Genomic DNA, 18,615 nt, shown 5'->3' with positions numbered 1-18,615 from the left:
TTGACATCATAATACAGAATGTGTCATGCCTTTAGGATAATGAAAGGAATGTTTTTGTATTTATTCTTATAACTACTCTGTAGGGTAGGTCATTATTATTGCTGAACAGAATGTGCTAAGGAATCTTTCTTTGCCTGAGGGCTAGTCTTACACATAATTTTCATTGCAGTTTCATGTACCATTGTGTGTGTGTGTGTGTGGGGGGGGGGGATTGTAGCAACAAGAAAACACATCAGAGTTGGAGAACGCAACCCCCTGCCCTGTTACTGTGCCAGTTCCCTGCTTTAGTATGCTGCTTCTGAAGCTGAATTGTCAAAAATAAAAAGTGTAGGAGAGACTAATATGTATCTAAGTTTCATGTTTTCTTCATGTAGACAACTTTGAAGGGTCTACAGTATGCAGACACTCCACAGGCTACATTAAGTCTTGAGAAAACCCCATCTCTTGAATAGAAACGTACCCAACAATGTTTCAATAGTAGTAAGCAAAGCAACCTGTGCTGGAGATGTGGCATGCACAAAGAGATATATTTTCATTTATGGTGGGAATGCCCACAATTGAAGAGTTTTTGGAACGATGTATTTATCGAAATAGGTGAAATTATAGGACTAAATATCACCCCGGATGCTAGGTTAGCATTACTAATGGACGCCACAAAGTTGAATTTAGAAATGGAAAAGAAAGAACTGGAGATGATTTTACTCACAGTGGCAAAAATTATAATTGCAAGGAATTGCAAAATAGTAACTAATCTCACACTGGAAGCATGGTATGGGGAGGTATGGAATGTAGCCTTAAATGATAAACTATCAATGGAAATGGGGGTGTTCAAGGGGGAAACTAACAGATCGGAGTTTGATGCATACTGGTCGGTTTTTATTAAATATGCTTTAGACAGTGAAAATGGAAAACAATATAACCTTGTTGGTTAGGAATTTTGGATATGACATTTGATTAATGGCTGATTTATAATTATATGGCAAAAGAAAGGATGCTTGTTCAGGTCTTGGTGATAGGGTTATGTGTTTGTAAAATATTCACTGTGTTGTGTTCTGTTACACTCTAAGCAGTTAATGTATATTAATAAAATTATTTTAAAAAATTCAATAAGTAACCCACAATTTATTTTATTTTTATTTTCTTGGCTGTGGGGAGATTTAAGCCCCCTTTTTGGACTTCTTTTTGTTTTTTGCATGTGGTCACACAATGGTATATGGGGGGGGGGTGTAGTCCATGGGACGTACTCTTCCCATCCCTACGGGTTATTCTTTGTCTGTGTGGGGTTTTTTTTTAAATCTACATGATAAGCTGTTCCCATACTGGCTGAAAAGTAGGATAGAAAGAGAGAATATGTAAATAAGTAAATACATGCCGTGCATGTGACTGAATACTACATTTAGTCTGGCATTTTCTTAGGTAAGGAATACACAAAGGTGGTTTTTCCATCTTCTTAATATGAAATATAGCCTTGATATTGATTGACCAAGTACTAACTAACCTAACTAACCAGTGCTGACCTTTCTTAGCTTGCAAGATCATATGCAATCTGTTGCCTTTAGGGTATTTACACACTGGCTGCTAATTCTCAGTGGTGGCCCCTGGTCTATGGAACACTCTCCCCAATGAAATTAGATCAGCACCATCCATCTTGGCCTTCAGGAAAAAGCAAAAGCATGGCTGTGGAACCAAGCATTTGGACAGTAAGCAGGACAAGAAATGAACACAGATTATGTACAATTGTTTTTCATACTGGAACGGCCTGGGCCGTGCTTTTGGATCATGTGATCTTATTGTTTATATTAATATAAACAATATTGGCCTTTGTAAGCTGCACTGAGTCCTTCGGGAGATGTTAGCGGGGTATAAATAAAGTTAATAATAAATAAATACATATGTTTTTAATCCCTTGTTTTAATGTTTAAATGTATTTAATTTTATGATTTAATTGATTGTTTTATGTGACTGTTGTTTTATGTTAGATTTTTATGTTTCGTAAGGCATTGAATTTTGCAGTATGTTGGAAACCACTTTGAGTCTCCCCAGGGGTGAGAAAAGCAGTATATAAATGAAGTAAATAAATAAATAAATAGCACACAGAGTATACTGTGATGACACAGAGTATTTCTGTACTGATATTTCCTTCTTATTGCTAAAATTATCTACACGACTACTACAATATCACCTGATCATTCTACCTGGGTTTTAAAGCTGAATACATCCAATGTTTTAGCTCTTACAGCTCAAGCACAAGGACACATCTGTTCCAGAAACAAGGTTACCTATTTCATTTCTCTCCCCCCCCCCCCGAAAGATATACAAACCCTCTTGCATTTAAACTTGCTTAGTTCTGAAAAAGAAAATGGCATTTATCTCTAAAGAATAAGGAATAAGGAGGATGAGGTACTACCTTTTTAAAAATTGCAAGTGGTTACCATAATGTATTTTATTGCAACAAGAATACTCTGAACACAGGACAGTATTATCCCTCTGTTGCAGATTACTGTTGAAGAATTTGATATGTCTAAGAACTCCTAATAAATTCACAGTAAATGAACTGAGACTGGGATCGTCTTGATTTGTTACTCCGCTTCTTAGCCACCACACACCATAACTTCCCAGAACAAGGTCCTAAAAAATATCAATTGGGAAGCATTTCTTATTGCTGCCTACCTACGTTCTTTTTTCCATTCCATTTTGATCCTGACATATTTTGGTTTTTAAATGTCCCAACTTGTCTCAGTCGATTACATGAAATAATGGTGATTAAACCCACAGGTGGAAAAAGAGGGAGAGTGGTTACTGAAAACACTGTAGTAGAGGATAAAAATAATGATGCGCCCTTGAACTCATAACACTGCAGTAAGCAATTACCTTACAGAAATAAAGAAGCCACCCACATAACAGCACAGCAGCTTTGTTCTTTATTTTCAAAGACTAAGCTTTGAAATCCTCTACACAATACCTGAACACTCCACATCAAAGGACTTCCTTTCTTGTCTGTTATTTAATTTAATTAGAGATAATGCAAACATGGATTTAAACACTGATTGCTGAGTTAGAAAAGAATCCCCAGAAAACACTGTCAAGAAATTAATCGATTTTGTTTTAATCTTGTAAAGCTTCCCCAACACCACCATACCTGACTGGAGCTCCTCTGCTCTGTGCAGGTTTCAACAGAACTGTCACCGTGCTGTCAGTTTGATTTAAAGGTGTTTCCAGTTCATAGGGTGGCATGGAAGGTGCTAGAAAAACAAGAACAGAAGAAGAAGACTAGTTTAATTTGCAGCTTTCCTTCAATCATAGAAACTTCTAAAATCTTGGTTATAAAATGCCCTTCCCAAAGAAATGGCATTATAAATCAGAGCCTTGTGCATGCAGATAATACGTGAAAACAACAGTTGAAATTACTAGACAATAAAAGGAGCCGATCAATAATGAGGTAAGCTCTTGAGTTCATACACACCTCCTTTTGGATGCCATTCTGCCAATTAAACACTTAGAATGAGTTCATTTATTTATTTCATGCATAACATTAGCTCTAGTTGAACTGAAGTTATCAATTCACTGTATAGCGAATCATTCATAGTCAGTTATCACATGGATTATTGTTTTTTCTTGACCCTAAGGTCAGTTATACCTCCACAGAATGACAACTTTCCTCTCTAAGTCATTAGCACCATCTACAGAAGGAATTTTTACTCAGACTGTTGGATGTTAAGTTTGAGCCCCAGTCTTTTAAAGTACATAAATGTATTCAATATTTGCATGTATAAAGTAATGGTAGCCATATATGTCCAGGATTGTGAAGGGCATTCCTATCATAGTTGGACAACACCTGAGTTCCTTCCCCGGGTAAGAACAAACAATGGCCCTAAATGGTGCTTGGAGCACTATTTATTTATTTATTTGAAACAAGTACAGAGAGAATTTGGCCCTCTAAGCATAATGTGGCTTTCTAGGTTTGCACAGTTGCCAACTCTTGGGATAAATGGACAGAAATGACACCATGAATGACTACATCATTACCTCGGCTGGTAGTAAAGAATGAAAGGCCAATTATATCGAATGCATATTCAAGTAGAGAAAAGGGGAGAAGACCTATAATATTTCATCGCATAAAAGGCACAATTGCACAATAGTCACACAGTCCTTCTTTGGGTCCCAATTTTGGTATTTTAAAATCCCTTGTATAATAGTCACACCTTTGGCTTACTACAATGTAAACAGTCTAGTATTCCATGTGTCTGGCTACCCTGTGCTCATCTGCTTTACCCACACTCATTTGCTCACCTATCCACTCATCCACTGACCCACAACTTCACTCACTCACTCACATGCTCATGAGCCGACCAGCCACTCACATGCCTGACCATTCGCTCAGCCACCCCCTTAAATGAATGGCACTTCCAAGGATGGATGGCCATGTGAGTAAGTGGGTGGGTGGGTGAGTGAAGCAAGGGCAGGTGGGTCTTTAAATGGATGGGTGGGTGAGCAAGTGATATGCCCTTGCTAAAAGTGGTGTGGAGTCTGTTGACAAGCAAGATTAAAATGTGTAAACATGTCAATTTGTTTTTTCTGGCCACTCTTGTACTCTCAAGTTGTTTTCAATATGTTTAATTAAAAAGTTATTGTTTTGGTACAAAAAAAGCCTGGTTTTTTTCCGCTTGCGTAATAACTGAACCCTCGATTTCACTGAAAAAAGTGAAAGTTACAAAGTTACAAACAAGATTGGTTTTTTAGGTTTGTTCATTTTTAAAGTGTAACTCCAGCCAATTATATAATTTACTTTTTGTACATTTGTATCCTGCCCTTCTCATCCCCAGGAGGAGATTCAGGGCAGCCTGCCTGCCTGCCTGCCTGCCTGCCTGCCTGCCTGCCTGCCTGCCTATCTATCTATCTATCTATCTATCTATCTATCTATCTATCTATCTATCTATCAGCTTTGGATAGCATAGGGAAGGGTTAACACCTCTGTGGTGTGTGCTTTGCTGTCTGTACCCGTTCAGAAGATTTCACCTCACTTTCTGTCCCTATGATAATTGGATTTTGAAAAATTTGGCTTGTTGTGGAAACAAGGATTTGTGATAAAGCTTCAGTGGAGACTCCTTTTCTCCCCATGATAACTCTTTCACGAGTGAATTTCTTTTCATTTCTCTCCCTTCCTGTTGTTTCACTCCTGTTCTTAGCTATGGGTCTTTGTAAGTTAGATGTTTGTAACTCAGGGACTGCCTGTATGTGCAACCTGGCACTTTTCCACATACCTTTCTTGTATTCACCTAAATATATATTTTACATTAAAGCAGGGGAGAAATGGAAAGTTACATCCTTCTTTCCAGGAAGCACATGTTGTGCAACTGATAGAAGAAATTACTGATTTTACTGCTGCAGATTCCAAACTTCTATAATACAGAAGTATGTAAGTGGCTCCAGATAGTATATATTTTATTACACAGCACATGCAAAGTATGTGCATCTATCTCAACACACAAATACATGTACACAACAGCAAACTAAAGCTAGTTCACCAACAGTGAGCATTCCTTATCATGATTATGGAAATTAGACTGTTGCAATGAAAAACAATGGTTTATATTTCAAGGCGTTTGAAGACATTAAGTCACTTAAGTCCAATTGTAAGAGCAAATGAGTGTATACATCAAATAGATCAGTAAAATCATCGAATAGATGCCTAAGTGTAAGCCATCTTGAGTCCCTTCCGGGTTGGAGAAAGGCGGGGTAGAAATCTTGTAAATAAATAAATAAATAAAATAAGACTTCAAACAATGTATTTTGGGTTCAGAATAAAGAAGACCATCAGGAGCATGTGGCACCAAGTGGCAGCTACACCAAGTGCAAGCTTTTATCTGAGTAGAATCAATAGGCCTGGAGCTAAACAGCAAAGGACTTTATATCTAGTCTCTCTTCTTCTCTATAGGCCTTCCTCAATTCTTACACAGTCATCAACGGCTAGCCTCCAACTCTTTCAGCATACTTCCAATGTCGCAAGATAGTTGGGCAGTGAAAGATGAGAGCACATCTGTTCATAACATTTTGGAAGAGCCCAACATTTTTCTGCTTTCAGGTAAATAACTTTTGACCTGCTCTCATTTTTTGTTGGTTTTAAGACTTTCAACATTTTGGTGCCTATAACATTTTGGAAGAGCCCAACATTTTTCTGTTTTCAAGAATTGCCCTCATCTTTTTGTTGGTTTATGGCTTTCAGCATTTTGGTGCTCTTCTGTGGCATTTATATTGTTATCACATGATTTCTTTTTATTGGGCATTGTTTTATGATTACATGAGGTGGCCAGGGAACTTCTTAAACTAAGCGATGGTAACACAAATGTTCTCTTAAATATTAATGTTGAGGTCAAATAATATTATCTACTAAAACTATTGATTCCATAAATCTGAGACAAAGATGCTAAATTTAGCCATCTAAAAACTAATTCCTTAAGAAAGACCAATAACAAAGGCCAGGATATCCCAGATTTCCAAAATACATTATTTCTTAATTTGTTTTGGAAATCCATAAACATTTTATTTATCCCAGTTTTTTCTGTCATGTTCCAAATGTATTAGATAAGGTTATAAAATTATAGGTATGCTGTAAAAATACAATAGTTGATGGAACAGAACATTTTTTATTTAATTTCAAATAATACCTGATATCTTTGTAGTGAATTGACTTGTAACAGGTGGCCCAAACCCCTTTGCTGTACTGGCTCTGATAGTGAAGGAGTAAGTGGTCCCAGGATACAATCCAAAAAATAAATTGTGTGTTTCATTCCCATGTTTTGGAACACGTCCACTTTGGTTAGATAAATCTGCTTCTGGGTCAAAGGAGCTGACAGCTTTGTAGGTGATCTACAAAAAAAAAAAAACACAAAAAAACACAAAGTTATAAAATACCTTCAGCAGCCGGGAAAAGATTGCATTTTTAGCCAGTAAACCCTTGTGATGTGTGCACTGTCAGACATTTTATGATAAGTTATCTTGCTTCCTTATATGCTTCAATTCCAGAATCCAATGAAAGGACACAGACAATGCTGTTATGAGTTATTACTTTTATAGATATAGGGGCTTAAAGGCACCTAGATTATGAGTGTAAAGGCTACAGTTCAGACTTAATCTAATACGTTTCCATTGCTAGGTTTTTATCTTGTAACTTTTAGGCAGGGGTACTGCACTGCTATTAGTTTTGCGCAAAGAATAAAAAAACAATAAAGAAAACAGATTTAAGAATGGCAAGCCCATGTTTATATTTTAGAGTGCTCTATAACTGGATTTTGTACTAAAATGATTACATACGTCGATGACATACGTCGTTACATTTACATTAATTCCTTCAAAACATGTAAAGACATATACTTCAAGAAAAATATGGCCTAATGCATATGAAAAGAGTTTTGTCTAGAAGAACTGAAGAGCTGGGCAATTTTGAGATGTTTGTCCCATACTGAAATAGTTGGCTATAGAATAAAATGGCAACACTCATGTTTTACTTAACGATTTTATGCTATAATCCTCATACACAGATGCTGTTCCTTTATCATATGTCTAGCCTCAGAGGGGGAGAAGCAGACTTGGGCATGCTTCCACCACACTTAGGTCCATAAGCAGATGAATGGTCCTCCATCCATTTCAACTGCCAATGCTATGGCATCCAAAGGCAGATAAAGAAGCAAGAAAAGCAAGCAGAGCTCCATCATGGCTGGGCCAAGGAACAATTCCCACCTGTAAGGCTGGGGGACATGAGAGAAGCCTCCTTGCAGGATTGCAAGACATCCGGGCGTCCCCTGGGCAACGTCTTCGTAGACGGCCGATTCTCTCAACCCAGAAGCAACCAGAGACGACTTGAAGCATGCAAACAAGGAAGCAAAACAACCAACGGTCCTTTTCAGGACCAACCATGACAATAATCGCAATCAACATCGAAGGCATGTCAGCTCCCAAAGAACAACTGCTCTATGAACTGTGCCGAGATAAGAAATGTGACGTGCTGTGTGTCCAAGAAACACACAGGGATGAACGACAGAAACGACCCAAAGTTCCAGGAATGATCCTAGTAGCGGAAAGACCACATGCGCAGTATGGAAGTGCTGTCTTTGTCAAACCAGGCCTCCAAGTCAGCAGTGCCCACAACACTGAAGAAAACAATATCGAGGTGATAACAGTAGAGCTTAATAACATCACCATCACCTCTGTGTACAAGTCCCCAAATGAAGATTTCTGCTTCTCCTCCCCCGAGAACTTTGACAGGCACCAAAGGGCGGTAGTAATTGGTGACTTCAACAGCCATAGCCATGTATGGGGCTATGCTCAAGAGGACAGAAATAGAGAGGCTGTCCTGTCCTGGTCTGAACTGCACAAACTATCACTCATCCATGATAGCAAGCTCCCACCATCCTACAACAGCGGGAGATGGCACCGAGGTTATAACCCAGACCTCTTATTTGTGAGCTACAGCATCGTACAGCAATGCACCAAATCAGTGGGACCACCAATCCCAAACACACAGCACCGACCAATAATATGCCAACTGTTCCCAACAATAAGGCCTCAGGAAGTTCGATTTAAACGAAGATACAACTTCAGAAAGGCAGATTGGACTAAATTCTCAGACATGTTAGACGACATGATCACATCGGTCGCGCCAATCCCTGAGGAATACGAACATTTTATTGAAATAGTGAAAACCTGCTCACGGGCCTCTATACCGAGAGGCTGCAGAACCCACTACTCCAGGGCATTACTCCTGAAACAGCTACCTTGTTGGAAAACTATTACAGGCTCCACAACGAAGACCCATTCAGTGAGCAGACTCTTCAGGCAGCGCAGAGCATTGTGTCCTCCATCTCTGAAGCCAAGAAAGAACAGTGGATCAAGTTGATCACAGAGGTCGACATGGGCAGGAGCAGCCAGAAGGCGTGGAGGCTGCTGAGACGGCTAAGCAACGATCCCTCACAAACTAATACCCATGCCAACATAAAGGCAGATCAGATAGCACACCAACTCTTGAAGAATGGGAAACCCAACCTTGCCACCAAAGTAGGAAAGAAACCAATAGCCAGACAACCAGAGATTGAGAACAACAACCTCCATGAACCCTTTACATCTACTGAATTGGACATGGCTCTCAACAAATGTAAGAATGGCAAAGCAGCTGGCTTGGATGATCTACGGATGGAACAAATCAAGAACTTTGGTCCAAAAGCAAGACGCTGGCTGCTGGAGCTGATGAACAACTGCACTGCATCCTGTCAGATCCCCAAAATCTGGAGGAAAGCAAGAGTCATCGCCATCTTGAAGCCAGGCAAAGACCGTAATGACCCAAAAAGCTACAGACCAATCTCCCTGTTGTGCCACCTCTACAAAGTTCTGGAGAGACTTATTTTGCATAGAATTATGGAAAATATAGACCCCTGTCTGATCCCACAGCAAGCTGGCTTCAGAAAAGGCAAAAGCTGCACATTGCAAGTGCTGAATCTGACCCAGCACATAGAAGATGGCTTTGAAAGGCAGCAGATCACAGGAGCTGTCTTCATAGACCTGTCAGCAGCCTATGATACTGTGAACCACCGCCTCCTCCTGAGAAAAATGTGTAATATCACAAAGGACTACCACCTCACCCGCCTCATAGGAAACCTGCTACAAAACAGGAGCTTTTTTGTTGAGTTCCAGGGCCAGAGAAGCAGATGGCAGAAACAGAAGAACGGCCTGCCTCAGGGGAGCGTGCTTGCTCCATCCATGTTCAACATCTACACAAATGACCAGCCACTGCCAGAAGGGACAGAGAGTTTCATCTATGCTGATGATCGTGCCATTACTGCTCAAGCAGGGAGCTTTGAGATGGTAGAACAGAAGCTCTCTGAAGCTCTAGGTGCTCTTACTGCCTATTACAGGGAAAACCAGCTGATCCCTAATCCATCTAAAACACAGACATGCGCCTTTCACCTTAAGAACAGACAAGCATCCCGAGCCCTGAGGATTACCTGGGAAGGAATCCCACTGGAGCATTGCAGCGCACCCAAATACCTGGGAGTCACTTTGGACCGCGCTCTGACCTACAAGAAGCACTGCCTGAACATCAAACAAAAAGTGGGCGCTAGAAACAACATCATACGAAAGCTGACTGGCACAACCTGGGGATCACAACCAGACACAGTGAAGACATCTGCCCTTGCGTTATGCTACTCTGCTGCTGAGTATGCATGCCCAGTGTGGAACACATCTCATCACACTAAAACAGTGGATGTGGCTCTTAATGAAACATGCCGCATTATCACGGGGTGTCTGCGCCCCACACCACTGGAGAAATTACACTGCTTAGCCGGTATTGCACCACCTGACATCCGCCGGGAAGTAGCAGCCAATAGTGAAAGGACCAAGGCAGAGACATCTCCAGCTCATCCCCTGTTTGGGTATCAGCCAGCACGTCAACGACTTAAATCAAGACATAGTTTTCTTAGATCTACAGAGACACTCGCTGGAACACCCCAGCAAGCGAGAGTCCAAAAGTGGCAGGCCCAAACCCAGCACCTCAATTCATGGGTGATACCAGATGAGAGACTCCCCCCTGGGCACTCAGAAGACTGGGCGACTTGGAAGGCGCTGAACAGATTGCGCTCTGGCACCACGAGATGCAGAGCCAATCTTAAGAAATGGGGCTACAGGGTGGAATCCTCGGCATGCGAGTGCGGAGAAGAACAAACCACTGACCACCTGCTGCAATGCACCCTGAGCCCTGCCACATGCACGATGGAGGACCTTCTTGCGGCAACCCCAGAGGCACTCCAAGTGGCCAGATACTGGTCAAAGGACATTTAACCAAATACCAAATCTACAAAATCTGTGTGGTTTTTCTTTCTTTCTTTTTTTTTCTTTTTCTTTTTAATCTCTGTGTTTGTTTTGCTCTGTTAGAATTGTAATACAATGGTTGCTGATGACACGATAAATAAAATAAACCTGTAAGGCTTACAATCTGAAGATATGAAACACACAGAAAGGGGACAGCAGGGAGGGAGGGAGGATTAAGTCCAACTACCATTGGCCTGGTCATGGAGAGAAGACGAAGAAGCTTAATCTAATCTCCACTGCCATCTCCATTATTGTGTGTCCCATATTTACATTGAAAGCCTGAGGGCATGAAATTCCATTTCTTGTTCTTAGTCTTATAAAGCACATTGTACAGTGATGACACAAAATAAATAAAGAAAATAATAATGATAGTGTCACACCTAGATCTATAATTATCCAAAAACATGTGAGATGAATTTTTGATATTTCATTTTTATAAATCAAAACACATGATAACATCAAAGCCAGGCTGCGCTAAATAAGCTCCAAACCACATGTTACAATATATATCACAGGTTGAAAGTTTTATCTCTCTTGATGTCTCATTGTGTATAGGCAATGGCTTTCTACCAAAAGTGTCCATTTTTTGTGCTAGAAACTGCCTTAGTCACAAGTGAAAGTAAATAAAAAGTCTTTACTTCAGCCAAAATAAAGATAATGCAATAAGTGAAGCAGAAAGTAGTCCCAACTGTTCTGCACAGTCTTCAAGCAAACGTAAAACATCAGACAGAAACTAGGGTCCTTGACAAACAGGCTTACAGGTTGCAAAAACAAAAGTCAATAGCCAAGAGCCTTCAGCAAAGATCGACACTGGAACGGAGACACAGTGCTTGAAACAGGAACTCCCCCTGAAGCAGGTCAGTTGCTGTTAGCACTGGACCCATGACTTTGCTGCTAATTTATAGCCCTGAACTTCCAAGCACAGCTGTCTCTAGGGTACAGTCTGATTGTTCAGCGTTTTCACTGCTAACCTAGCTGATCTCCTGACTTCTTTCTCCCTTTGTCGTTCCGGAAACGTGGGGATTTGTAATATGTCTGCCGCCGCTTCCTCCTCTTCTTCTTCCTCCTCCTCATTCTCCCTCAGAATCAGAAGAGCAGTCCACAACAAAAAGATTCTGGATTTGCCTGCCTAATTTCTCCTCAAAATTCAACATGCTGGATATCTATGTGCATTTTACCACAAAATTCATCTATTTTACTCTGCCTTTTGTATTGTCATAGTTATTAAGCTAACGCAAAAAAAATAATTTCAACCAGTTGCTAACACAATTTAGATGTAAAAACAAATACATCATGGTGTAGTAAACAGTGTTATGTTTTCATTATCTCTAACTACTCCTCCCTACATCCTTTGCAAATTTTCCTAGCTGGTGTAGTTCCTATGTTAGTAGAATATTGAATTCCATCCAGGTTTTACTCTGAACATTAAGGGAGTTATCATAGGTCTGAGTCTCTTTTAGATATAAGAGCCATTTAAGGTACTAAATCCTATTTTGCTTTCTTGAAAACTATTCTGCATTAGAAAGTAGAATGCATGTTAACTAAACAGATAAATCCAATGCCAGATCCTGTTTTAATAACTTGGCTTAAATGAGACACTGTAAGGTCTTCCTATAATTGGAAACCCAGTTATAGAAGTTCCCTGTAAACCAAGTTAAGAAAATGAATCTTATTCAGCATTGGCTGATAAATCCATTTAGGCTGAATCTGTATGAGGGCTGTATCCCAACTAAATTATGTCCCAGTTTGAACCCTTTGTTGCCACACATACTTGTTTTTTTCTAAACTAAAATCAATTTGGAAAGCCAGGTGGGGCCTCCCTCATGTAGGCACACCAATAAGTGTTTCTACTGGATACAGGTAATAATAATTTATTTATCTGACCAGTCATATGACCATTTCAAAATTCAACATGAATAAAAGACTAGGCAAAAAGGAGAGGACAGCGGCTGACCTTCTATTTACAGTCAGATTTTCCTGGTTCTTCTTTCAGGAAATGTGCTCTCTTCTTGATAGGTTTCAGAACAAAAAGGCTCACTCTGATCATGGTCGATCTTTCCTATCTATGCAAGGAATGTCAGAAGATCATTTCTGACTGGGTGCAGGTGTTCACCATATTGTTTTATGTACAACAATCAAATGCGGAAGCTTCAGGTTTTCCTTAATTCCTGCTATGCATGCACGTATTTGCATAATCAATTACACTTTCTGTTATTCTGACCCCACCGTGAAACTGCACTTCTGCTGGACTGGGTGACACCCTCAGCCCTCACAGGTGTTGCCTTCACCCTCTCTAATTTCCCTAAACGGGAATGGCCCTTTCCCAAGTGTGTACAGAAACACAGCCTTAACAACACAATACTATGCATGCATGCTCCCAAATCTCACCAAGTTGAATGGATCTTATTACTACGAATGTAGATATGAGATTATACTTGTCTGTAATTCAGCAGAACCCCACCACCACACTACTCAAAAGGATATTTAAAGGCAAGCAGAGTTTCTGATACTGAGTGCAAATGGGGAAAATGTTGCTGGCCCTTCCTGGCTGCTGTGTAGATATCACTGGGTCTCCTGATATGCTAGTCCTACCACAGCAACACTGCATCTTTCTCCAATACCAATGCTGTATGCAAAGCACATAGGAAAATAGAAAAGATAACACCAGTTCTTCCTCAAAAGAATGGAGCTTTTGAAAAATCGCTTCAAAGCCTTCAGGCATGTAAAAGATTTAATTTCAAACTAAATTGGGAAATCTACGCCAAGCTTGAGAACAAGGTAAAACTGGCTCATTTTCCCTGTTTAGATTCAGCTAGGGAAATGCTTAGTTTATTTAAGTAAATGCAGATATAGTAGCTTTCCAATACTTAATAGTTTCATTACTTTTTTAAAACTCAAACAATTAAAACAGTTTAACATCTTATTTTGGAAGTAACTCTTAAATCTGTTTGCCAGTTCTTAGCATCACGGGAAAGTATAGTGTAACCAAGTAAGCTATCTTCCCTAAAGTTGGACGTACCAAGTGAAAGGGAATATAAGAACTAAAGAGGGAGAATGTAAACAAATGATTCATTTCTAGTCTGAACTGTGTTTGCTTGATCAAATATCTTAAGATCTCAGCTGGGCTACTGCTGAACATAAACAGCACATGATTTGTGAATAGTGTCAGTGGAATTTAAACAATTTAATGGGTCAGAAATTATATCCTGCAGTAATATACTTGAATATATTTAAATTGTTGCTGTTGTTATCTTTATTTATACCCCACCTTTCTCCCCATGGGGACTCAAGGCAGCTAACAAACCACACTAGACAAGTTTGCAAACAAGCTAAAAAGAAATTAAATAGTAACAGTGTGGTAAAAACAAAATTAAAATACTATAAAAATGGCCTTTAAAACCCATTCCACTCAGAATTTACAGGATCTTAATTTCTGAATGTAAACTTCAAATTCACAGGCCTACAATGAAAAAATGCTTTTCATTACTGTAGCTGTTTTTACTGTATATCTGGGTGCTGAATTTGTGGCACATAAAGATTTTTTCACAAATTTAATTTCTAATTTCAATATTATTTTCATTCAGTCATATATTACAATATAAAAATGTCAAAGCAAGCAAATTCTTATAAAACCAGCATACTATTTTTTTAGGAAATTGTAATTTACGAGTTTGTCACCATCCGTTTTTTCAGCTCTGTGTTAAGAGTGGTGCCAAACCTACTATACAAAAGCTGACTAGCTTATGGGTGTCATTATGGGTGCAAGTTAGCTGTAATAGAAATCAGCAATAATTACAATATGAAACCCGTATCCACAGGGAAGACATTCCCAGTCTTTGTATAGATATATGAAATTGCAGATAATAGTGAATCCTGTAGAAATGAAAGACTCTTGGTCCAAGAATCCTATAGAGTTGTGCTGGAGGACATGAATAAATGAAACTGCAGATGCTAGCTGTACTGTGTATGTAAATGTAATACATATTTAACAAAACTGTGCAAAGTACTATACAAACCAACACCTATAATACCAAGTGAGGATAAATTATGTTAAAGGAAGACACTTTTCGTGAAGATGTGAATTACTTTGGAAATCTATGTCCAGAGCTCTGTAATTTGCTATGGTGCAGTGAGAACATTAATGTCTTCAAAGCACTACAGAGTGAGACTCACAAACAAAACTTCTAGTAAAGCCAAAACCAATTCTGCACAGGTCAACTACAGGTTAAATTAACTTCAATGTAGCAGTGACCCAGGGTAAGCTTACAATTTTCAGAAGCTCTCTGTTTTGACCTTAGAAATTATAAAAGGTTAACGGTAAGCTGAAAGTTTAATTCAGAATAGAAGGCAAGTTTTAAGAGACAATGGACAATATTTCACTTAAATGTGGCAATGGGTGTCACCTAAAGGACTCCGACATTTGAAACACTGTGTAGTCCAATGGCTTAAGCAGATGTGGCAATGGTTCTTCAGAAAGTCTCTGAATTGTGGTGAATAATGTTGTGACATACAGTTCAACTGGCAGACACATTATATTTGTTCTGACATTGTTTTAGTGTTCCTGCCTAATGAGGCCCTGCTTACTCATGCATCTCACTCTCTTAGCGCTTGATTTCTAAGACCTGCCACACTATGCTAGGAAATGCATGGGTAACATGTGAATAGTGCAATGCAACATCATGATGTTTAGATGTGTCAGTACAATAGTCCATTTCAGATGACATTAAAATGTTACATGATAGGTTAACTCCATTGTACTTTATTTGCAAACATAGATAATGTTATAACTCAGCAAATGCACTAAGATAAACAGTATGTTGCAACAGGTACTAAAATGCTGTTGTAAGTAGCATCTTTATGGGAATCTGTCATGTAGGATATCATGCTACTTTGTATAACTAAACTACAAACAGAATTCCATGTGTGACCTGTCACAATTATGAGATGTTCTCTCTACGTTCTCTAGTGCAATCTTATGGCATGTTTCCACTGGAACTTCACCACAGAGTCGCTCTGGAGGATCTAGAAATGCTAAAGATTTGATCTCTCTAAACATTTTCTCCAGCATGATTCTGTAGTATTCCTCCATGTGAAATTGTTCATTTAAATCAAGTTTGCTATTATCTGTGATTTTGTGGTCTCGTGGTAACTCTGGGAATGCATCCTGCCAGCTTTTAGCACTTGCATCAAAATGTAAACAAATATGGGCTGATTTGAAGACTGCAGCACTGATCCAGCAGATTCACACTAGGTAGCAAGCAGCAGATAAAGATTAAAAAACTTGGAAATTGGCACCAAAAGTGGAAGAAAGCAGAGAGAGGCGGCTAGGAAACAATTTACTAAAATTTACCAAACATGTTTAAGGTACAAAAGCCTTCTTCAGGGGCAATTCTTCTTTTATAATACTCTACAATTATAGATCTGGTGCTGCCTCCCACTCATTTTTGAAAGATCATGGACCTACATGTCTTCAATATAAAAACATATCACATGAACAACCCACTTTTTGATTACTAAGGTGACTATAACTATTTTAACAAATTTCCAGAACATACTCTTTTTTGTAGCATACTATCTTTTCTCATTAAGCTAAATAGCACTGAAAACTTAGTAATACAAAATTAGATATTTTCTTTCCTATTATATTTTGTGGCACATGTATTTTTCATAGCATTTTGACAACATGTTCGGCAATTGAAAGAAAAACTTAAGGGCAATTTGGTCAGGCAAGAGGTTTAAAAATGATTATGGGCTGCCAGCATAATACACATAGTCCTTTGTCAGTATTTTAGAAACCTCTATAGGGCAGAGGTTCTGTATACAACGAACATTGGTTCTTATCAAACAAACACATGTAATTTTGTTGAATTCCAAGGAAGGAAGGTACCAAAGGTTATTTTCTTTGATAGCACCTGTTTGTTATAAAATAGATGTTTCAGAAATCTGACAGTGTTCAGTATTATATTGTCTTTCCCCTTTTTGCACCTGTGTGGATCTGGAAGCACTGAAATATTCAACTACATAACTAGGCAGAACAATATTAATAATAGTAAGCTTTATTTGTATCCTGCCCCTCTCCCCGAAGGGACTCGGTGCAGTTCCTAATACACGCTTAACAAAAGTGGATACAACTTATCTTGACAACAGAATGATCAAATGTTAAAGTAAGGTTTTTATGTTACATATTGTGTGCATGGGAAACAATATTCTCAAACTGAAGAAGAAAGGATATATGACCTGCAAGCTAAAACCCAAACCCTAATTAGACCTCTAGCATTGAAAGGTAATGAACAGAAAGATGACTTGTACTAAATGCATTCCAATGGTTGGGTGCTGCTGCTTTCCTAAGTTGAAATCTTCTAGAGACTTCCTCCCTTGGTATATGCATCTTGTGGTTGAATCACCTCCACACACATTTTGGGGTATAAAACAGTGTACTTCATGCAAAAGTGCAAATTTTTGTGTGGATTCTTTTAGGTTGAAAAAAAAAGAATGATATAAATAAAATGTACACTCTTACTGATGAGAGGTAGCCAAACTTTAACAATCAGTACTTGTAAGTAAAAACATATTTGTGTTAGACCCAAATAGTGCTTCTCAGAAGGCTAGCAGAATGCTCAAATAATAAGGATGTACTTCAGTGTTGAATTATGCAACAATAAATAGCGTGTCATCAGATAAACAGCAAAAAATATTTCATTAAATCCTTTTAGTCTTACGATTTTTTATCAAGATGGTAGGGAAAGAAAATGCTATTATATACCTCATATACTGTGATCACACCATATGTCTGGACTGGCTCCTTCCACTGAAGGAAAATCTTCTCCTCAAATGTACTTCCTTGGATAGATTCCAGAGGTACGGCTCCTGGAACTAATAAATACAAAAACAGGCTTTTAAACGAAGTGTAATATATATCTGTGCTGGAGCAAAGTTCTGAGAGTGCCTTGGACTGCGAGAAGATCCAACCAGTCCATCCTCCAGGAAATAAAGCCTGACTGCTCATTGGAGGGAAGGTCCTAGAGACAAAGTTGAAGTACTTTGGCCACATCATGAGGAGACAGCAAAGCCTAGAGAAGACAATTATGCTGGGGAAAGTAGAAGGTAAAAGGAAGAGGGGCCGACCAAGGGCAAGATGGATGGATGGCATCCTTGAAGTGACTGGACTGACCTTGAAGGAGCTGGGGGTGGTGACGGCTGACAGGGAGCTCTGGCGTGGACTGGTCCATGAGGTCATGAAGAGTTGGAGGCGACTGAACGAATGAACAACAACAAATATATATCTGAAATGTTTTTTTCAAGTTCTATTGCTAATAATAGGAAAATATGACATTAATCCCTTCTACAGTATAGACTGTGTAGGGTTTGTTTAGGAGATTTAAAAGCAGTTATGGGCTATCAATAAGAAGAGAAAATGTACACTTAAAAGTCACTGGTTTGCCTTAATAACACTGGTAAAAACCATGTGGATTATCAGCAGGCTTGGAAATCACCTCTCTGGTTCATAACCAAATAATTAAAGCAGTATATGAGACAGAAATTTTCAGCTATAGCTACAGCAATCAGGAGCAACTATTAGTTTGAGAAGAGAATATCTACATGAGATATATAATTGAACACTTCTTCTCATTTAATATGTACAGCCAGCCCTCTATATCAGGCATGGGCAAACTCCGGCCCTCGAGGTATTAGGAATTGTGTTAGGAATTGTGGGTGTTGAAGTCCAAAACACCTGGAGGGCCAGAGTTTGCCCAT

The 18,615-nt window shown here is 39.0% G+C and overlaps 1 protein-coding gene across 14 annotated transcripts in view; it reads right to left on the bottom strand.

Moving 5' to 3' along the window:
- The window catches only part of PTPRM (protein tyrosine phosphatase receptor type M), a 529,398-nt gene that overhangs the window by 223,730 nt on the left and 287,053 nt on the right, over nt 1–18,615 (bottom strand). For all 14 annotated transcript variants that reach the window (XM_060775055.2, XM_060775057.2, XM_060775056.2 and 11 more), the window contains exons 9-11: nt 17,624–17,733; nt 6,666–6,867; nt 3,140–3,242 (exon numbers count right to left, since the gene is read on the bottom strand). In XM_060775055.2, coding sequence (XP_060631038.2) covers nt 3,140–3,242; nt 6,666–6,867; nt 17,624–17,733 — 415 coding nt within the window. The remainder of the gene's footprint in view (nt 1–3,139; nt 3,243–6,665; nt 6,868–17,623; nt 17,734–18,615) is intronic.

This window comes from Anolis sagrei, chromosome 4, assembly GCF_037176765.1.
Source record: "Anolis sagrei isolate rAnoSag1 chromosome 4, rAnoSag1.mat, whole genome shotgun sequence".
Classification (NCBI taxonomy): Eukaryota; Metazoa; Chordata; class Lepidosauria; order Squamata; family Dactyloidae; genus Anolis; species Anolis sagrei.
The sequence above is the reverse complement of the archived record's forward strand: the minus strand, read 5'-3'. Positions and strand labels throughout refer to the sequence as shown.